The 22377-nt window shown below is 41.9% G+C and overlaps 2 protein-coding genes across 3 annotated transcripts; one reads left to right on the forward strand and one right to left on the reverse strand.

Moving 5' to 3' along the window:
* Positions 1-1171: 1171 nt before the first annotated feature.
* nup155 (nucleoporin 155) lies at positions 1172-18664 on the forward strand. Of its 2 annotated transcripts, XM_049604533.1 has the most exons (34): positions 1172-1315; positions 1561-1727; positions 2814-2951; positions 3097-3193; positions 3379-3449; positions 3728-3820; positions 5150-5413; positions 5503-5576; positions 5682-5773; positions 5878-5975; positions 6064-6231; positions 6355-6455; positions 6678-6848; positions 6957-7067; positions 7256-7350; positions 7443-7528; positions 8591-8732; positions 8899-8965; positions 9072-9187; positions 9702-9805; positions 10035-10168; positions 10363-10554; positions 11385-11523; positions 12838-12973; positions 13071-13224; positions 13313-13417; positions 14429-14583; positions 14767-14896; positions 14988-15101; positions 15219-15339; positions 15452-15562; positions 15918-16054; positions 16189-16295; positions 17352-18663. In XM_049604533.1, the coding sequence occupies exons 2-34, from the start codon at positions 1586-1588 to the stop codon at positions 17488-17490; spliced, it is 4104 nt and encodes a 1367-aa protein (XP_049460490.1). In that variant the 5' UTR covers positions 1172-1315; positions 1561-1585; the 3' UTR covers positions 17491-18663. The 2 variants fall into 2 exon arrangements, with proteins under 2 accessions (XP_049460490.1, XP_049460491.1); XM_049604534.1 differs by lacking the exons at positions 1172-1315; positions 1561-1727; positions 2814-2951 and having other exon boundaries at positions 3138-3193; positions 3379-3448; positions 3726-3820; positions 17352-18664.
* A 1628-nt stretch (positions 18665-20292) lies between these two features.
* Positions 20293-21442, reverse strand: LOC125878542 (rhodopsin). The gene has a single exon (XM_049559818.1). It carries the CDS (start codon positions 21406-21408, stop codon positions 20293-20295), a length of 1116 nt encoding a protein of 371 aa, XP_049415775.1. The 5' UTR covers positions 21409-21442.
* Between the last annotated feature and the right edge of the window lie 935 nt (positions 21443-22377).

Consider the following 22377-nt stretch of genomic DNA (forward strand, 5'->3'; position numbering starts at 1 on the left):
GGAGTGAAGCAATTTTTTGCCAGTTCTGTCTGGATAGCAGAAGAAATAATACCAGATATTTTCCTGTCACTTACTTTAAGTCTCTCCTGACTACACAACATTTGCTGGAACAAATAAACCCCAAGGATTATCTTGCCATTGTAATTATAGTTGTGAGGATGTGCACTTTATAAAATATCTCGGACCTCGCCCCACACTGATGGTTGATGTGCACAGTTTCTCTCTTCGCCTAAAGATTTGTTGCATTTTGGTGGAAATGGTAAATTTAAATACATGCTGTTTAAGCTGCAAGCACACGTGTCCTGTACTATCTGTTCCTGTGTGAAACCAAGCCGACCTGCATTCGTTTTATCAAGAATGCCCCTTGTGGTGGTTGGTCACATGTCACATGCTTTTTGAAATAGATAAAAAATGATTTCAAATCATGCGCATTTACCATAACATATCAAAGTATTGCAAAATATCATAGGTCTTGCATATGTCTTGTTAAGGGAATCATATTTTTCTTCTTTAGCTGCTACAATGATTAAAAAAAAGAATTATTTGAAAATAAAGACATATATTCTATTGGATAATCTAAGAATGAAAAGACAATATCTTTTCTTTGCATACTAAGGCAACCAGTCCAGTAAAATGCTTTTTTTGGTTGTTTATTTCATTATTTATTTCATTCATTTATTTTTTTTATTCAACTTAATTGAACAAGGTAAACGTTACAGTGTCAAACGTAGAAACCGCATATTATCAAAGTCGAGATAGATTGAGATTGAACAATAAGGACAAAAGAAATAAAAACAAAAAACAGAGACAGCATTTTAAAATCATGTAACAAACCACCAAACAGCTGGTTATAAAGATGTATGGTGGATATACTTTTCTTACTGTTCAAATGTTCCAGAGACTGCATTAGATTAAAAATAAAAAATCTATCAAAAAACAAAATAAATTAAAGAAAATAAAAGGGGAGGTGATTTGGTATAGGTATAGGCTATAGTTTTTGTTTTTTTGTTTTTACCTTTAATATCCTTTTAAAAAAAATGTAGATAGTTTGTGTGGCGACTGTTTCAGACAGTATTACATTGGCCGGTGGGTGGCAGCACAGCGTTTCACTTGGCAGTGTCTGCCGGAAAAAAAAGGAGACGAACAAGAAGATGATTCACCGGAAAAAAACCTTTCACCTCTGCCGTTGTGCATGAGGTTGGCGGGCTGCTAGTTCTATGTGTCTTGGATATATTTCTTTAAATTTTGCTGCACAACTCGTGAAGGAAACTTCGTAGCCAAATCACTCAGTACCACGCGGAATCTTTTCAGTCGGGTAAAGCAACGAGTTCACAGTAAAACACTTTATTTCACACTTAGCTAGCATTTAGCTTGCATGCTAAATAATAAGAGTTTATGCTAGCAGTCGGCTAACTAACCGGCGTTCTTCTACTAGCTCGCTAGCATTAGGGAGCAATGAATATTTAACTCGTGAAGTTGGCAGTATAGATATGTCAGTTTACGTATGACATATCGTCTGACTTTGCTTATGTTTTTGTTTAATTCTGGTTTAATCTGTAGGTAAGTTAACGGTGGTAGCTCAGCCATGCCGTCCAGCGCTGGACCCAGCAGCCCCGCCGCTGCACTCGCCGAAGCGCTGGAAAACTCTTCCCGGCTGATTGACAGACACCTGCAGGATGATCGCTGCTTTCCTGACCTGTCGGAGCTGCTCAGCGTCCCCTCTCACAGTAAGTCAGTTATGTAGGGAGGTGGAGAGACAGACCTAACAGTAAGTTAGCTATCAAACTCGAGTGTTTCTGTTTACACTTAAAGGCTGCCCTGCCAAAGATCAAATGGTGGGATAAAATGGGCGGCTGGACTATGCTGATAAAAGCAAGTATGGCAGTTCAATCACAACTTTGATACCGACAAAGGAAGTCACTGTTAGTGCTTTTAGTGATTGTTTACACAGACATAAGCACGACTCAAGAAAGGCTCGAGGAATGATCTTGTGTTACTGAATATAATGACGAAAAAGGTAGCTGTAACATTCAGTCGGGATCCATCAAAAGGAAAACCTGTCATTAAGATTAAATATTGTGATAGTGGTTAAAGGAAAAGTAGTTTGCAAGCTTTATTCAGAGTATTATATACACATTTTCTACATATCAGTACATAACAAGACACTAGTATGTCAGTTTTTCACTCAATTGTCAAAGCAGGAAAACAAATACTAACCAGATTTATTTCAGAAATTAGGTGTCTGCTGTTTTACATCTGTGCCATGTTTTGTTTATATCTGTCAGTATCTGTTTTCCTCTTGAACATACCAGTTTTATGGCCCATAGGTGATAGGGTTGGAAACATATGTTGACATGAAGTTAATGCTGGGGCTGTCAAAATATCCAGCTGACATTGAGCGAGAGGTGGGCTACACCCCAGACAGGTTACCAGACTAGCAGAGGGCTGACACATGGAGACTGACAATCAGTCACGCTCACATTCACACCTACGGGCACTTTAGGGTCAACAATAATCTAACCAGCATGTTTTTGGACTGTGCGACGGAGCTAGAGAAAACAAAATGAAAACATAGGAAGGTCAAGCAAACTCTTCACACTAAGGCCCAAGCTGCTAAGTGGGTTCAAACCCTGCTGCTGGGAGGCAACAATGCTATCCACTGCGACACTATGCTGTCCTCATCGTCCTTCTTTTCTACACTGTTTGCTTTATGAGAAAATAAGTTTGTATACAAGAGAAATGTATTATGACTACGATGACAAATTTGGTCTGGATGTCGTGCACAGACTTTAACTTTGTTGTTGTGTTGACAGATATGCCGTCCCTCTCTGGAGTGTCAGACATGGACTACCCCCTCCAGGGACCGGGTTTACTCAGTGTGCCAAATCTCCCAGAGCTCAGTGCAGTCCGCCGGGTCCCTCTGCCGCCTGAGCTGGTGGAGCAGTTCAGCCGTATCCTTTTGGTCATTCAGAAAATACTAATCAAATACTCTCACTTTCACGATCCAGAGGTTTCCACTAGCTATGTTGCAAAAATGTTAGGTTGGTTGTTTTTGTTTTCAGTTGAATTTGAGTTTTCAACTTAACAGTTCTACAGATATGCAATGTAACTGCATGATGGGAGTTTTTCCAGAGATCTGTCGAGCATGGCTTACTATTGACAATGACATCTTCATGTGGAGTTATGAAGATGGGTGAGTAAATTTACCTTATATGTGATTGAGTGACAATGTTCATGATGAGCATTATATGAAACCAAAAGTGTTCATGCACTGCACTTAAAAGCATTATTTGTATTCACTTTTTTATTGTGAACTGTCATTTATGATAAATCCAAAGTGAAGACAATTATTTACTTGTCTGATATTGTTTTTTGCAGAGGAGATGTTGCCTATTTTGATGGCCTTATTGAAACCATTCTGGCAGTGGGTCTTGTTAAACCCAAAAAAGGTATGTGTGAACACTTAAACGCAGCATTAAGTGAAACATTTTTTCAGGGTTCCCACTGTCATGGAAAACCTGGAAAAGTCATGGAATTAGTAAAATCATTAAAAGTTTTGGAAAATTTTGTTGTGTGTAATGAATTATTATGAGATATTTTTTGAATAGAGTTTGAGTCTGATATGTTTGAAAAATGCTAGGCAAGTTGTGCATGGGTCCTTAAAAAGTCATGGAAAAAGCCTGTTTTTAACTTGAGTAATGTTAATGAGTTGTGTTTTTCTTCTCAGGGATTTTACAGCCACACATTCACTACCTCTTAGTATTGGCTACGTCTGTGGATGTAGTGATCCTGGGGCTGAGTTTCCCCAAGAGCCAGGCTGGTGAGTCCCTCCTACAACTCCTATCACAGTGGCTACGTTTACATGCACACTAATATTTCACAATTATTCTGACTATTATTCCAAAAATGTCAATATTCTAAATTTGATGTGGGTCATGTAAATATCATATTCTGCTTAGATATTCTAAATTAGGCCTTTTTTTCTGAATTTGTCTGATTAAGACATGCAGGATATGCTACTTTTATTCAGGTTTTAGGAGAATTATTTTGGCATGTGTACAGTGCATTTGGAATATGTGTCTCAGTTGTTTTGTTTTAATGCAGTTTGCTCCACACGGTTTCTTGTCTGTTTCATTTTTATTGGAACGTTGTACACAAACCAATGCCCAAGCAGTTTACAAGACTGGGTCAAAGATGCATCCCCCAAAAGAAAGGCTCACATTTCTGGTCGGAAGGAGAGACACATCTACATTTAAACATTTTTAAAAACTTGGCCAACAGGGTTTTATCTCAACGATGACCTTTTCAAGAAGGTTGCTGAAGGAATGAAAGGGGGAGGCTGTGATCGCACGGTTCAACAAGTCTGCCACTGGTGGAAAACGTCATGATCTTATTTCTGTGCGTAGAAGCAAAATGGCATAAGTGGCTTCAGCTCTAAGTTATACAATAGGGCATGTTAATTGGAATATACACGGCTGCATGTAAACAGGCATTTTAGTGGAATATTCACGTTTTCATTAGTCATGTAAGCAGCTTAGTAGGAAGATTGTATTTTTTGGAATAAGGGCAAAAACTGAAATATTTTGTGCATGTGAACATAGTGACACAGCATTTGAGTTTTTCCCTGTAGAAAGTAATTATGTAGATTGACATTTTTTTAACTTTGAGAGTTTAACCTCTTATCATGAGTCCTCTGGGGTTTAACAAGATAATTGTATCACGCTGCAGTACAATAAAAGATGCCCAACTGCTTTAGAGCTGCAAAGAACATGCATAACATGGCAACTTGTGGCTAGATATGTTGCCGCTGGCGTTGTCAAATATGTGCAAGCAAGTGCCAGATATTCATAAGCTAGGCAAATGGGCAAGATAAGGACAGCTGCTGTGCCACAACACTGTTCCATTGTAACACTGTCTTGCTTAACACACACACACACACACAGTTAAAAAAAAATCAGACCACAGCTAATGCTGTGTTTGATTGATATGGTACTTGTATAAACTTCAGGGTGTCATATGGAGAGAACTCAAGTGTCATGTCCCACATTCTTGCTGTGTTTTACTTGCAACAATGCTATTAATATCCTCACGTACCTCGATTTGTTTATCTGGGTCATCTTTGTGTCTCTCTTTCTTTTTTTTTTTGTAGGGTTGAATGACAGCATGTCTGGCGGGATGCAGCTGCTACCAGACCCCCTCTTCTCAATCCCCACAGACAACACCTACATCCTATCCATCACCTCCACAGACCTGGGACGCATCTTTATGGCAGGAAAGGATGGCTGCCTCTATGAGATAGCTTACCAGGCCGAGGCAGGATGGCTGAGTCAGCGCTGCAGAAAAATCAACCACTCCAAAAGCTCCCTGTCCTTCCTCGTCCCCTCTGTGCTCCAGTTCTCCTTCTCTGAAGATGGTGAGGAGCGGGACACAGTTCTTTATAGAAAGATGTCCTTGATTTAATTCAACTTAACTTTAACCTTTTGTTGTCCTTGTGCTCCGCAGACCCCATTGTGCAGATTGCTATTGACAACTCCCGCAACACACTATTCACACGCTCGGAGAAAGGTGTCCTGCAGGTATGACGTATGTGGCTGTTTCTGATTAGCTGAGAAACTAACAAGTCTGTGTTAATTGTCAGAGTGGCGAAATTATTAACAATTTGTTTGTTTTGGTTTTTTTAGGTGTATGACCTGGGAGCTGATGGACAGGGTATGAGTCGTGTGGCAACCATGTCCCAGAACACCATTGTTGCAGCTGCTGGAAACATTGCCAGGTATGTTGACCTTCAAATATGTTTCTTTTACATCTGTCATCTAATTTTCCTTACAGGGAAATAAGAATTTATTTTCTCTCTCTGAAACTCTCCTTCCTTTGCAGGACAATCGATCGTTCTGTCTTCAAACCTATTGTCCAGATCTCTGTGATTGACCGATCCGAGTCCTCAGACTGTCACCTGCTCGCCATCACTCATGCAGGTAAAGATTAATGAAGATGAGCCAAAACTGTAGGGTAATATGAAATATTTTTACTTAATGTGTGCTTGTGCGTATTCTGTTTCTGTAGGTGTGCGTCTCTACTTCAGCACCACACCTTTTGCCCTTCCACACCAGAGGCATGTGGCAGTTCGACCTAGCCTGCTAGCTTTGGTCCACGTCCGTCTGCCACCAGGGTTTTCTGCATCCTCTACCCTGCAGAAACCTGCAAAGGTTCATAAAGCACTACATAGCAAAGGTAAAACTATTTGTCTGTTTAGTTTACCATAAAGACCTAATGGGATATAACATTGTTGTGGCGTTACGTGGCAAGAATCTACCTGTAATACCATTTTGTCTTTTCTTTGTTTAACTCTTGCAGGCGTTCTGTTAATGGCTGCTTCTGAGACAGAGGACAGCGACATTCTGTGGTGCATCAACCATGACTCCTTCCCCTTCAAGAAACCCCTGATGGAGACTCAGGTTAGAACATAAGAAACGTACAATAAAATGATTATAATGTTTGATATCAGTTTAAGGTATCTCACTACCAGTGGTTGCAGCTCTGCAGTGCAGCTTGTGTATCCATGTGCTTTTTGGTCAAAAATAATCTAACAGACTCTTGGCTGTTTTTGTCTGATAACAGCTTGTTTAACAACCTAGAAACCATACAATATGGATCTCTTTCTTCTGTGTTGTTTGCAGATGATGTCGAATGTAGATGGACACTCTTGGGCTCTTTGTGCCCTTAGCGAGGAGAGGCCATCCAAGATTTTCACTCCTCTGAACAAGGACCAGATTCCCATCACAGATTCACCTGTGGTGGTCCAGCAGCACAACATTCCTCCGCAGAAGTTTGTCCTTCTTTCTGCAAAGGTTAAAACTGCTTTCATGACTCCCCATGTTGCACAAATGCTCAATCTAGTGTGACAAAATAATGCTTTGATTTTATACACTAAGTGTAGACTCCTTACTGTCCTGCAGGGGAGTCATATCTTCCAAAAACTGCGGCCGGTAGACCAGCTCCGTCACCTGCTGGTGAGCTGCGCTGGAGGAGAGAGTGAAGAAATTGAGCGTTTCTTCAAGCTGCACAGGGTACAGAGCTATTCATTGTCTAATATTTTATTATCCCCCTTTCATTGTTTTTAGCCGGACACCTGTGTATGACACGCATGATTTTAGGTTGCACACTGCAAGCTGGCATGACACACAAAAAACCTTCTCACACACACAGACACACATACACACAGTATATATTTGAGGTGTTTATCTGTTCTGTACAGGAGGAGCAGGCTTGTGCCACAGCATTGATCCTGGCCTGTTCCAGCGCTGCTAGTGACAGAGAGGTTTCACAGTGGGCCACCAGAGCTTTCTTCAGGTCAGATTAACATTGTTTATACATGCTCAGATTTACACTCAGTCAGCAAAAACACATACGAAAAACAGTTCCTCTGTTGTTGCTGTAATCAGATATGGAGGAGAAGCACAGATGAGATTCCCAGCAGCCATGACATCTCCCAGTAATGTCGGACCTGTGATGAGCTCTCCAGCACCAGGTAAATGAGAAAATACTGTCGTCCTGGCCTGGAGGGAAGTAAATGCATAAAGACCAAACATGGCAGCTTAAATTTCTTTAATATTATGTAAAGCCGCATACACAGACATTATGATTATTATGTTACAAGTATGTGACCATTCAGATTATAATAACAATTTTGTGTATATATAGCACCTTCAAAAGAGAGTTTACAAAGTGCTTTGACAGACAAACAAGAGCGAAACAGGATACTCAGAAGGAGGTAATATAACAACAGAAAGTCAAATGGTTCTACCAAACATAAGCAAGATAAAATAACAGTGAAGTTCAGTTAAGGTTAACAAGAAGACAAAAAATGCAGGACACAAAATGTTGCTATAAATGAACACAAATATAAAGAATAAAAGCGATAAAGATGACATCACATTAAAACAAGTTTATAAAGATTGGTTTGTATTCTGGGAGCCTTATCTTCTCAAGCAGGTCGTTCCAAAGCGGCAGGGCCCTGAGGGCAAAAGCTTGGTCTAGATTTAAGCTTCAACTTTGCAATGGCCAGAAGGGCCCCACCAGAGGATTTAAGGCTGTGAACTGGCTCGTATGGGGTAATTTCTGTTTTGCAGAATGGGACCAGACCCAGACGAGCTTTAAAAGTGATCAGTAAAATCTTAAAATCGATTCCAAAATGTACAGGGTGCCAATAAAGAGTCCCCAGGATTTGAGTGATGTTATGTGATGTTGAAGAGAGGAGAAGTCCACCAGCAGCGTTTTGAACTAGTTGGAGGTGGAAGAGTGACTTTTGATTGATGCCAGAAAGGAAGGAGTTATAAGTGTATGACTGACTTTTCCAAGTCGTAGCATGAGAGTTCTTCTATGCAGGAAGCAGAACTGGACAACTTTTTGATTTGTAGTTGGAAGCATAGATCTGAATCACATATTACTTCCACATTTCTGGCAGCAGACTTCACATAGCAGACGAGGGACCAAGGCCACTCTCAAAAGTGTCATGTTAAAACTTTTCAAACATCACATATCTTTTAACACATGTTTAAACTTTAATAATTTTTGTTACTCTCTTCTTTAGGCATCGTGCCCCCAGCTTTGGCCACACCTTTTGCACCAATGCACTCCGGGTCTGCCCCCATCACACCCATGTCAGCTGGCCCGGAGGTGATTTTCTCAGGGAAACACAACGGCATCTGCATCTACTTTGCTCGAATACTTGGGTGAGAAAATCCTGTCATCACTTGTTACATTTTGAATCTGTTTTCTGGGTGAGAGCCTAAATGTGTGTCTCATTAGTCAGAGGTGTGGATGCTGATGTGTGATGATGGTGTCAATAATGAGCAACATGTCTTTCTCTCCCGTTCCCTGCTGACCTCACTGCAACAGAAATATTTGGGACGGCAGTCTTGCTGTTGAGAAAACCATCAGCAAAGGAAATCAGACCGTCAGTATTGTAAGTACACCAGGCACTTATTTAACAGTTTCATAGTGATTGTAAGTTTTTAGAATGATGCTAGTAGTGGATAATTAACACTAACTGTTATCTGTTGTCTCCACAGTTGGAAAGCAGCGTTAGTTCGTTTGATCTGGAGTCAGTGCTTATGGAGCTCTGTGGTCTGCGGGAGTTCCTTGATAAAAACTCTCAGTTCAGTCCGTCCGCTCTTGGCGCTGCAAGGTAAGAGCTCCTTTTTTGCTTCCTTAGTCTTACACTGAACTATTGTGAGTTCTTAAACACATTACCACACAGCTTCCTCCAGGTGTCATCATGTGACATACAGGACTTAGCTCATGTGACAACAGATGGTTTTGTTTGGGCATTCACGGATTACATTACTTACCTTCTACCCACTTCACCATTTTGCTTCTTTTAAATCAATACAAGTTGGACAATCAATGCTAAAATTATGAGCTGAAAGTGTCTGCTCCATACAGCAGCAGAGAGAAGCAGGAATCGAAATCAAAGCTGTATTTTAATGTTGAAGGCCTTGTCAAACTTTAAATGACTGATTATGTGGCTAACATGGAACATAGAATATATTCTCGTTTAATTTTGTGTTTATTTTTCACTGTTAGTACTTCCTACATGGAAGTGAAATCTGCAAAACAGGATCCAGATCTGCAAAACCTCTACTGTAACCAAGTCTTGTTTCCCATCCCCCCTGAATAACATCTGTTCTGCTCCCTGTTAGTTTCAGCTCCCCTGCCAACCTGCAGCAAAGGCTGCTGGGATTTATGCGTCCTGACGGAGCCAGCTCTCAGCAGGTCCAGCAGGAGCTCCAGAGGAAATATCACAGTGAGTTATGAGAGCAGGTTTCCACTTTTTTCTGAGAATTGTTCCGAGAATCAGTATCTCAAATATCAATGGTATTATGAATCAACGTGAAGAGAGTAAATGTGGAACTTTAATGTCTCAGCAAAGAGGAAAAAATGATTTACTTTGCGTTTCACTCTCATCACTGATGTCTTTATTCTTTCAAATCCCAGCAACTCTTGTCTCTGTGTGTTTTCATCTCTGTATCCAGCAAAGGCTCAGGTCTATGAGAAAGTATCCCTGCAGGGCATCCAGCAGTTAGTGCATCGCTCCTATCAGACTCTGGCCCTTTTGAAGCTTCTCTGTGATCATCAGTTCAGCCTCATTATGTCTGAGCTGCCAAAGGTACATGTGTGCACAAACACTTCTCCTGTACACAACTGCAGATGCTCATATATCATCTCTGTGGTATTCATACATATGCTGTCCTCAGTGCAGTACCTTTTGTTTTCAGCCAAAAACCCAGTGTACAGTGTGAGCTTGCCATTGTTCCTGAAGCGCTCATTGCTCACTGTGCCTTGTTTATTCTGTGTTCGTAGGAGTTTCAAGAGCAGATGAAGGGAGCAAGTTTTAAGGATATAGTGATCAGGGGCAAGGAGCTGTCTGGAGCACTCATCACAGCACTCATTAATGTCTACATCAAAGATAATGCCTCTGTGGAGGCCATCAGCAATCACCTGCGGGACATCTGCCCCCTGCTGTACAGCAGCGATGACAGCGTGTGCTCCAAGGTACATACACACAAACATATGCAGGGCTCAAACTAACTTTTAAAAGTAGTTGCCAGGCTTGCAAAACTGAAACTGAAAATATGGTTGCCATTTGTCATAACCTTAGGTTTTCCGTAATTAAGGGGTTATGCGGTTATCGACAGCTGAATGTTTTAAAGCCCTATTACAGTAACTTAACAAAATTCTTTGTTGTTTGTGTTTCGTTATCTGTTTGTTCATGTTCATCTTGTTCAGTTGAATACATTTGCACGATAATTTGTGATGGTGACAAGTCAGTCAAACTTTTTGCTAACAACCTAATTAGCTTTACCATTGTTTCTAAAACAGATGCATGTACTCACTCGAGTAACGCACCAACACACATGCAGCGTTGATGAGCTCCAGTTCTGGCTGTAACAGCAGTATTTAGTCATAACTAATGCAACAAATATTTACAATGAATCTATTTTGGGGTACCTATTTGCTGTTTGCTGTCCCTGCTTTTTTTATGTAAAAATGTGGCTGACACTGATGGCAACTAAAGGCCAAGAATTGGTGGCAACTGTAGCTGTCAAGCCCTGACATGGTGTACTGGGTCATTGTAGGTTTTTCAGATATTCTGAGCTGAATTTTTTTAACATTTAAGGCTACTAGATATAGTTTAATGTCTCACTCTTGCAGCTTCAGCAGTCTGCAATTTTAGTTTTATCGATGTCTTCCACAAACTCTTTCACATTTCTTGCCGTCTTCAGGATAATTTGGGGGGCATCAGAGTCGTTACGAGGGATTGATTTAACCACATTGATTCATGTGTCTTAATACTGAATTTGTTGCTTTTGTCTCCCACTCAGGCTAATGAGTTGCTGCAGAGCTCCAAGCAGATTCAGAATAAAGCAGATAAAGAACGAACACTGAGGGAGTCTCTGCGGCTCTATCAGCAGATCAGCCAACACACAGACCTGCCGCTGGTCTGCTCCCAGTACAGACAAGGTATGAGACACACACTTTATGCATTTGTGTAGTTCTTATGTTAAAGGAGCAATAAGCGAAATTCATCATTTCTAGATTGAAGGAGTTAAAAAATTGCTTTGTGAAGAACTAGAGGTGTAATTTCATCTGGAGTATAGCATGACCTCACACACCCTCTCTCTGTGTTGATCTCTAGCCCATTGTTTACAAGCCGGTCCGGCTGTGCGTTCATGTACGTTCATGTGAATCTGTTGTGTTAGGTGATTAGCCTGGCAGCCCAGCTAACATTTGCAATTAGCATTGTAAAATGTAGCCCGGCGGGCAGCCTGGCAGGCTGTGTTTAGCCATTCCCCTGCCTACTTCAATGATGATGGTCCCTGTAATAAATGCACTATATTTGCTGAAATGGAGGCGAGGCTCAGTGACTAGAAGAGCTGGTAGAAGCACTCCATAGCTGCAAGCTACTCCAGTAGCCGTAGTAGCTCTACTGCTAACTCTGGGAGCTAACGCTAACATTCCTCTCTTCTCCGTGAGCCCGCCAGGCTCCACACTAGAGCTCGCCGGAGCCGAGAAGCAGGCTCCCGGAACGTTAGCATGACATTAACGTCCTCATGCTTCTCGGCTCCAACTCACTGAGCCTGACAGAGAAGCGTGGGGACGTTAGCACTAATGGGCTGCCATGCTAACATTCCAACTCTTTTCCGTGAGACCGTGAGCCCGGCTCAGTTGGAGTTGGAGCGTTAGCGTGGTAGCCAAGTAGTGCTAACGCTAACAGGAAAGCAGGGAAATAGCTAAACACAGCAGAGACCGAGAGTGAGTGAAAGACATTGCTAACTGCTAGACTAAGTTGGCTGTTTAGGTTTTATTTCCTTGCCCCTGTGGCGAGTGAATCTGCCTGCAGTGAAAGCGGGGACTAACCGGTGCTTCCTCCTCATGCTACACTTCACTCAGCTGCCAGCACAGCCAGTTAGCCTCCGCTAGTTCTCCGTTTGGATGCAACCGGAGCACCGAGCCCTGGTTTGTTATTCAGGTTAAAGTGGGAAGAAGCAGCGGGTATATCGGGCAGCTGAGAGAAGCAGAGTCTGCGGAAGAAACACCGGGACCGTCTGGATGTGATAGTCTGTGCTGCGGTACTCGTCTCGCCGGCTCTCCAACCCGGGGGGGAGTTGGAGGTAGAGGTAGAGGAAGGAGTGGCTCATGACACACTTTGTTTTGCTCTACAGGCAGTGCACAACAGCAAACCTAGCGGTGAAACGATTTCGCTTATTGCCCCTTTAAATAATGCTGTTATTTATTTTTTGTGGCACTTAAATTTATGCAATTGAATTGTCTTAGTGCGTTTCTACGAGGGAGTCCTTGAGCTTTGCCTCACAGCAGCAGACAAGAAGGATCCACAAAGACTTGGGCCCCACTTCTACAAGAACGGAGAGCCTGAAGAGGACGGAGTAGGACAGCAGGCCTTCCTGGAAAGGTAACACAAGAAAGCAGTAGTACACGAATCAGCTCCATTGATGACTATTTTTGCCGTCTTTCACCAACAATTTTCACCCCTCCTCTCTCTGCGTTAGACTTTGTTGTTATAAGTGCATCACAGACACCATGCAGGAGCTGGTGAACCAGAGCAAAGCTGCCCCTCAGTCCCCCAGCGTTCCGAAGCAGCCCGGTCCTCCTGTCATGACCTCTGACCCAAACATGCTCAGCAACGAAGAAGCTACAGCTCATGTGAGTAAAAAGGGAAAGGTTGATGCTTGTTTTTTGCCACAGAAGTGTACATGAGCTGCATTATTAATGAAAATATTTTCCCTTGTAGTTTGAGCAGATCCTAGGTCTGGCCCAGAGGTCTCAGGACGAGCTGTTTCACATCGCACTGTACAACTGGCTGATCCAGGCCGACCTGACTGACAAGCTGCTTGAGGTAGTGTGTCTGTTCATGTGTGTTTTTGGTTTTTAGTTAAAACGTTTTTTAGCTGCAACCAGCAACTAAAAAACGATCAGTCCAAAAAAAATTCCCCATCCTTTAGCAGCCACAATTTTGCCATAACATGCTGAGTGAGTCAAGAGTGTGTGTTTAAACGTGTGCGGGTTTGTGTTCAGTGAGAGTGGCCAGTAACTTATAAACAAATTAACTAAACATGACTAAATTTCGTAGAAAGACACATACACATACACACACACCATTTTGCCACGTCTCCTTTCGTAACTTATCACCTGGTTGTTGTAGGGAGGAGGGTTGGGTTCTGAACTCATAACGTTTAAGGGCACAGACCAAATTTTATGTTATATCAGTACTGCAGATTATGGCTTCACGTTAAATGAGTGCCAAATTTCGGTATCTGAGAGTACATTTGGGTGAGAACGCTGGGTTCAGACAGGAGGTGGAGGCACCGCAGAGCATCCCAAAGCTGAACCAGCTTCCCAGCAAGCTGACATTATCTCTGCAGCACCGATAGCATCTGGTCTTTTATCTTTTCAATTTTAGTTTAAATATAGCGTAGTATTATTGCTGTTTATGACTGTTTTTGCCTTTCGAAATTACATACTTAAGCCACATATTTGACAGTGGTGTCTAAACAGAGAGCCACGGAGATGAGCAGACACACACACACACACACACACACAAACAAGCAGACTGACAAGATGAGCTCTATGTGTGATTAGAAAAGCGCAGAGAAAGAAAGAGACTACGTCCCATCATTGTACGTCATTGTATCATTGTACTAGTGACAAGTGTTTGTGTGTGCAAGTGTGTGGATGCATGCTTGTAAGTGGTAGCAGCTATTGTGAATTTGCACTTGTTTTTGCATATGCCTATAGCCCTATTTACATCCAGTGTAAGCTTGTGTCTGTCAGCACTGTTAGTGTGATTGTGATTACGCACCATCTGTCTGACGGCTTCCCTTTTTACCCCCTTTTACCTGTTGTCCAGGTGAATTCTCCGTACCTTGAGGAACATCTGATGCATATGATCAAGCAGGACCAGAGTAAGGTGCACAACATGGACTTGTTGTGGCGCTACTACGAGAAGAACCGTAACTTTGGCAAGGCAGCTCACGTATTGGCCCGTCTCGCTGACATGCACAGGTTTGGACACACACTAACTGGATACAGTTTTTTTATTCTGGTTGATTTTTATTACTTAACATATGTTCACCATAAAAGCGTGAACAACCACTACTGACTCTTGTGCAAACTCCACAAATGCCGTATATACACTACAGGGACTCTTTCTCATTGTACCGTGTTGTTCGTTCTCTTATCATGCAGCACGGAGATCTCATTGAAGCAACGTTTGGAGTACATCGCCCGAGCCATCCTGTCTGCTAAGAGTTCCTCCTGCATCTCAGCCCAGGCATCTGATGGAGAGTTCCTTCACGAGCTGGAGGAAAAGATGGAGGTATGTATGCAGCGGTGATCGCAGTGAAAGAAATCCAGGCATGATCCAACACTGTAGCCATAAAGTTTCTGTGTTTGGTTCCTCTTCCCAGCTGGTGCGTATCCAAGTACAGATCCAGGAGACCCTGATCAGACAGTACTCCCATCATCCCTCAGTGAAAAACGTCATCTCTCAGTTGGACTCGGAGCTCATGGACATCACCAAGGTAACAGCAGCAACATGCAGCAGCAGAACAATGACACAGAGTTTGGGATTATGAAGAATTTTTATTACAGTGAAGGGAAAATGTTTATAAATGCTGAATCGATGTTCTCTGCTGTAGCTCTACGGGGAGTTTGCTGACCATTTTAAATTGTCCGAGTGCAAGCTGGCCATCATTCACTGTGCCGGACACTCTGACCCCATCCTGGTGCACTCACTGTGGCAGGAAATCATGGAGAAAGGCAAGTGAAGTGTCAACAGCTCGCAAAAATGTACCTCTGCCAGACATCTTACAAAGTGTCCTTCCTGCGCCACATGTGATGTAACTGTCAGTGATTGTTTTGTCTCGTCTAGAACTGGGAGACACCGTGGCTATGAGTCCAGCAGACAGGATGAGGTCTCTCAGTTTGAAACTGGTATCACTGGGGAAGATTTATGCCGGAACACCAAGATATTTCCCTCTGGGTAAGCACTCATACCTTCCTGTAATTATGTTCATTTTTCCTCTCGTTAGAATTTTCCAGCTCGCTGTTTACTGTTTTGTTACCAGTAATATAATTAGACTTCCCCTTTGCATCATTTATGTCAGCACGCCTCTGCGGTACAGTACTGCAGGGTCATGCTGGTTCTCTAGGTGATTGCTTCATTATCCTCTCATTACAATTAGCCTGTTCAAACTTGTCTTCGCTGTGGAGACATTGATTCACTTCATATACGTCTTAGAACCAACTATGTCAGACACAAAGCATTTTCCCGACAGCAATGAACAAGTTGCTGAGAATACAATGCTAACAAGTGCCAATATGTCCTGTGATTGTAGAGTTCCTAGTGAAGTTTCTAGAGCAGGAGGTGTGTCGACTGAACTGGGACGTGGGCTTCGTCACCTCGACTATGCAGGAGATTGGAGTACAGCTGCCGCGTCTCCTGGAGGTCTATGACCAACTCTTCAAAACTCGAGTACGTGCTTCAGATAAAACTTTTACAGCTAAGCTAAAGTTGATGCTCATGTTTATAAGCAGCAGTTGCGGCTTTTGTGGATTGGGGATTAAATTGTCTTTTACTTAATCCACCAATCTGCCTCTTGCCTGCAGGATCCCTGTTGGCAGCGGCTGAAGAAACCTCTCCACTTGGTGGAGTGTATCCACGTGCTTCTGTCGGGATATGTGGATGATCCCAGCAGAGTGCCAACCTATGACAGGTAATCACTAGCTGAGTAGCTGTTCAGCTGCTGGCCTGTGGTGGGCGCTGTAGTGTTGGGGTTGTGTTTGCAGAGACGTTAACCTGAGCATACTGTGTGGTCCCTGGTTAAAACTGTGACAAGAATTTCCTATTTTTTGCTCACTTTACTGCAGAGCTGCAACGATTAATCACAAAGTTGTCACCTTATAAATTACAGGCCAACTAATTTGGCTATTGATTAATCAGTTTGAGTAATTTTTCAAGGAAAAAAAACTCATATTCCAGCTTCTTAAATGTGAATATTTTCTGCTTTCTTCGCTCCTCTATGACAGTAAACTGAAAGTCTTTGGGTTGTGGACAAAACAAGACATTTAAGGACGGTATCTTGGCCCTTGTGAAACACTGATGCACATTTTTCACTATTTTCTGACTTTATAGACCAAACAACCAATCACCAAAGCAGAAATACATTTTCAGTTGCAGCCCTATTTTATCATAAGCGGCTCTAGTTAGAGCCATAAACTGTAGCTGTAAATTGTGGTGCTGGATTAAACCTTTCACTGTCTACACAGCTTTAAAAAACATTAATTACTTTGATGAGGAACATTTTGAATAACAGCATCTCCACTGAGAGCAACAAAATTATAACCATTGGGAACAGCTTTCATCCTGATCACACTCGGTCGTTTTTTGCAACGAGAGGCATTTTTGCTGTTTCTAGGCAACACATCATGTCTGACAGTCAGTTGTGTACCCCCAACAGCAGCTACATTCAGTCAGTCAAACACACCTTAACTCCATATGCCCACTAATGTTTGTTCGAGCTTGATGCTTATTGTTTATGTCATGATAAAATCTCTGTGAGGTGGGATAGATTTGTGTCAGAAGTGCTCAGTGCAGGGGGGTCTTATTTAAAGGATAGGTTCATATGTATTCAAATCTGTCTTAAAACAATTACTCACATGCCTTACTTGATTTGGCCAACTCAGACTGCTGAAGCCTCATATTAGCTTCAGCAAAGTGTCTAGTGTTTTACTTCAGCTTCGTTTACCAGTTTGTTATCCCTCTATTTCAGACGCCGATTCACTAACGTGTGTCTCGACAACATCTGTGGATACCTTGTGGAGCTGCAGTCTCTGAGCCCAAACTCGGCCCTTCAACAAACCATTGGCAACTTCAAGTCACTGCAGGCGAAACTGGAGAAACTCCACTGACGTTCCTTATAATGAGGTTCTTCTCAGGACAAGGGACAGGTGACCTCTGGATTGTGCACTGTAGGCCTTAATTAAACAGCTGATTTAAAAGTGTGATCAGCACACACAACATGATGTTTGTATTCCACAGTAGAGTTTGCTTCTTTTTCTCTTCAGTCTGATGTGTTACAGCTTAACAAGTGCTTGTTGTTGATGGACAGTGGGAGCACATGATGGTAAAGTCTTCTGATAAAGACGAGGGAGACAGAAGAGACAAGTTTTATAACTTATTTAATACATTTTGTTATAAGTCTAAACATGCTGGGATACAACTTTGGAAAGCAAGGCGCTGTTGGTTATTTGCATTGTGTGCAAGTAACTGTCAGAGGTCTAAAACGACAAAGATATTTGAGTTACCTGTGTTTATAAAAACATGAAATCACTGAAATTTACAGGCGAGTTTTCGTATATTGAAAATGCACTTACTGACAGTTGATTTGAGATATTTTCATATGAAAACCTGACTAAAGCTTTTTGATCACAGGAGAATTATTTTGATTGTTTGCCTCCAAACGAACAGTTCAGTGTTGGATGTTGTATTTATGTACATATCTTGGCCATAATGTCTCTTCTGCCAAAGGTCATGCACACACCTAAACAATTTTTTTTCATGTGTATTATTTACAGTGAGCAGTGGCTCATACATCTAACAGTGCTTTTGTGATTTGATTTTTTTTTTTTTTTTTTTGAATGTAGAACAAATTTTTAACACGATACAGTTCACGTTGCTACACTGAAAACTTTGAGGAAAAAAATCATAAAACATTTTTATAAAGAAATAAAAGTTGTCATTGCTTTTGTGTATGATGTTTTGAAAACACTATTCAAAACCTTTAAAACTGCCTTCTCAGGTACAGTAGTGTGTTCAGTTTTACAAATAATTAGCAGCAGGGGGGTGGATTAAATTGCTATGGGTTGATAATATGACACTGCAGAGGGAGCACAGTTATGGACATAATGTCTTCAATGTTTGTATACATAATTATCTTTAATTGAAAATAGCACTCAGGGTTTCTTATAGTCGTCACCAACCGAGCAATAATTGCTCAAGGTTTTTTCCTCCAATTAGCTCTGCACTCTAGTGCACAATTACACTAAATTTGTTGCCTCGTGAAAAATAAAATAATTTTTACTTGATGCTGGGTTGATTTTTCTCTTAATGACTCAGAGTCAGTGCACTTACACAAGGGCCAATAAAGTATATCATGCATAACATCTATGAGATAGGACTAATGATGCAATCAGTAAAGACACTCCCACTTCTTCCATCAAATCTAACTTAATCTAAATGTTTGTTATCTTTAGGCATCTTTGTGGACAACAGGTAACTAGAAGACATTTTAGGTTTGTGTTTGTAATCTGCAGTGTGAGCAGCAATATTATATTTTTACCTACTCCGCCAACTTTTTGCATTTGTGCATTTTAGAAATAGAATATAATCAAGCTTTTCAAAATAAACTTGCAAGGCATTGCATTGTTAAAAAGTAAATGACTGGACAAATGACAAACCAATAGAATTAAGGGTGACTACAGGCCCTCAAAAAGTCTTAAATTGTCTAAAATTTAGATTCGATGGGTCTTAAATATTTTAGGTCACATTACCACGAAAATTTCTCCAGCCTGACAGACCCAATGACTGTTTACGATCATTAGACAGACCAATGAATTGGCAATAATAAATGACATGTATGACAGCGATGAGATTTTGTTTTATTTTTACGTTAAATACATTAAACTTAAACTCACCCAATTGTTGACATTTTTTGTTACTGTTCATTTTGAACTGACATCAGTGTTTTTACTTGGAAAGAGTACTGACGTGTGTGTCTCTCACACACACACACACACACACACACACATATATATGTATATATATATATATGTGTATACACATATTCATATGATGTGTGATGTAGTCCTGGCAAATGGAACAAAAATCCATCCATCTAATTTTTGGTAACCATTTATCCTATTCAGGGTCATGCGGTGCTCAAACTGATCCCAGCTGACATTGGGTAAGAGGTGGGGTCTAGCTCTAGATAGTTCGCAAAACTATCACAGGGCTGACACATGGAGACAGACAACCACTCACCCTTACTACAGGCAATTTAAAGTCACCAATTTAACCTATCTGTCTATCTAACCTACCTATGTCTCTGGACTGTGGGAAGAAGCTGGAGAACCTGGCAAAAACACGCTGACGTGGGGAGAACACGCAGACTCCACACAGAAGTTTGTAGCTGGAACCTTCTTGCTGTGAGGCGACAGTCTTCTCATAACCTTCAGCACAGTATTTAAAAGATGATACTGATGACCTGAGATCATCGAGCAGGTCCATTAATTGTGTCACCTTAATCTTCTGATTATTTTCTCCATAAATCCCTGTTGTCTCTTCTATAAAATGACAGAAAACCGTAAAAGAAAAACACCCATTAAAATCCTTAAGACCCAATGTGATGTCTGGCCAATAGTCCAAACCCCAAAATATTTCATTTATTATCACACAAGACAAAAAAATGCAGCAAATCTTCATACCTGAAAAAGTTTTAAATATTTGGTACTTGAGCTTGAGAATGACTTGAACTAAATAGTTGCTATATCTATAGGTCAACTAATTGTTTCAGCTCAAAAGTAGTACTAAAGACAAAAGCTGGCATTGTAATAATAAAAGAAAATAGTTCATAGTTCAGTTTCTTGTTCAAGTTATAATAGTAAGATACTTTTATTTATCAGAGGGCCAATTCTTACAGATTCGGATCATTTCTACCCTTTGCAGGAGCAAGAAAGCTTTTTCACTCCGTGCAGGAATATGTAGGGGATGATGCAGGTGTAGGAGGCTGCGATATAGCTGGCCACCTCCACCAAAATCGACGAGGTGTGGATGTTGTTGGTGATGCGCAGAAGCAGATGAGTCAGCCAGCAGACCAGGAACACGCTGGCTACAGCCACCACGCTCTTGGCTGCCCTCACCTGAGTGCTTGAGCTCGAGCTAGGCTTAGCTGGCATCTGGCTGGGCCTTGAAAGATTTGGTTGAGCTCCAGCTCTGCTTTCTGTGTTTGTTTCCCTGTTGAGGGGAGAGCTTTGACCTGACCGCCCTTCATTTGGACGGGAAGGAGAATGAATGTGGGTTAGGGATGCAGCATTTGAGGTGCCTGGAATAGAGACAGCACTGTCTGACGTGTCATCACGTCTGTTCTCAACACTCTTGTTGTTGTCCTTAACCATCTCCTTGGTAGCGTCAGAGTTATGACCCTTAATGCGTCGCTGGTTTTGAAGCAGAGTGATGACAATCTGGACGCTGGCAAATACAATCCCTGCAACAGGGATTGCATTAGCCAAGGTTAAATAAAGGATCTCATAGGTTTGCCTTGCAATTGCATTGGGGAAAACATCTATACAGTCTTCTTCGCTGCCATTTCCGCTCTCCACTTTGACAAAGAAAAAGTGTGGGATGCTGAAGACCAAAGCCACCGACCAGCTCCCGGCCAGTAGACATCCCACCAAGCACAGGTTGTCCAGCTGCACCGGCGCTCCTCCGCGCTTCAGGGAGCCGACGAGCTTCTGGTGCCAGAAAGTGCTGATGAAAAAGGTCGTGTAGATGCTGCTAGTTTCAGAAAGGTCAGCACAAAAACGAAACACGCCACAGAAGGTTTCCCCCAGGAACCAACGCCCAGCGAAATCTGCCATGGTGTCGGGCAGGTCCACTAGGTAGTTGGTGATGAGGTTGGAGACGGCTAGGTTGATGAAAAGGATCTCGTTGGTGCGGATGCCAGATTTCTTCCCAGGCAGGGAGCGTATAGCCAGCCAGTTGTTTCCCAGGATCCCTGCCAGAAACATGAGTGCTCTGATGATGGATTCAATCAGCTCTTCCACATCCATCGTTCTGTAAGATCAGGTGACAGCTTCACTTGATCTTCACTATACAGTCGACTGGTCTGCGAAGCTTATAATGAGGCATGCTTTTTCATCGGACATTTATAGAGGCGGGTGAGAAGCCAGACCCAATCACGCTGTAGAGTTTAAACGCCTCAGCATTTAGTTTTCCCTCGTGGAGCCTTCATCATGAGTCCCACTGAGATGGAGGTGTATCTTTTTCATGGCAGGCTCTCCCATGGAGCTTCCCCTGACTAAAAATAGACAGAGCAGCACAGACAGCAGAATCTGAATGTCCATTGAGCGACTGTGGAAGTCCCCGAAGAGCCACATGCTGAAGCTCTGAGTCCTCTCATACAGTGGGGGACATAAGTAAACTTTTCTTCAACCATATTTCCAATGCCAGCTTCGAGATGCTTCCTGTACGAAGAAACGAATCTCTCACAGTGATCAGATGAGATTTGGCCCGTTCTTCCACACACATTCTTTAAATCTGGAAGATTTCGGTGGCACGCTGGTGAATCTTGTTCCTTACCCAAATTTTTTTAGGCCTTCAACAGTGATAAATTAAATTGAATAGTTAAAATTTTAAAGGTTGCCTACCCCTGCTCTATGGGTTTATGCCTTGATATTGACATAGCTATTCCAATAGCTTTACTGTCTTTATCTGAAACCAGTTGACTGTCTTCTTTGCAGTATGCGTTAGATTGTTGTCCTGCAGGAAGATCCACCCGTGTCTCGTATTTTTCATCCTGGTGGACAGCAAATCCCATGGATTTGAGTGTTTTAAAGGTGTTCATGTGATTATTTTGGGTCAGTGTTGCAGTTTTGTTAGCCCCATAGGGCCGCCTAAGGGTGGGGCGTGACACATATGCAGATCCATTTCACCTCTAAACATGGCATGTCGTATCCTTGCAGAAAAGCTCATTTGAAGTTTGCTACACAACATTTGGAGAAGCTTGGAGGTTATTGGGA

Source organism: Epinephelus fuscoguttatus, linkage group LG18 (assembly GCF_011397635.1).
Source record: "Epinephelus fuscoguttatus linkage group LG18, E.fuscoguttatus.final_Chr_v1".
Taxonomy (NCBI): domain Eukaryota; kingdom Metazoa; phylum Chordata; class Actinopteri; order Perciformes; family Serranidae; genus Epinephelus; species Epinephelus fuscoguttatus.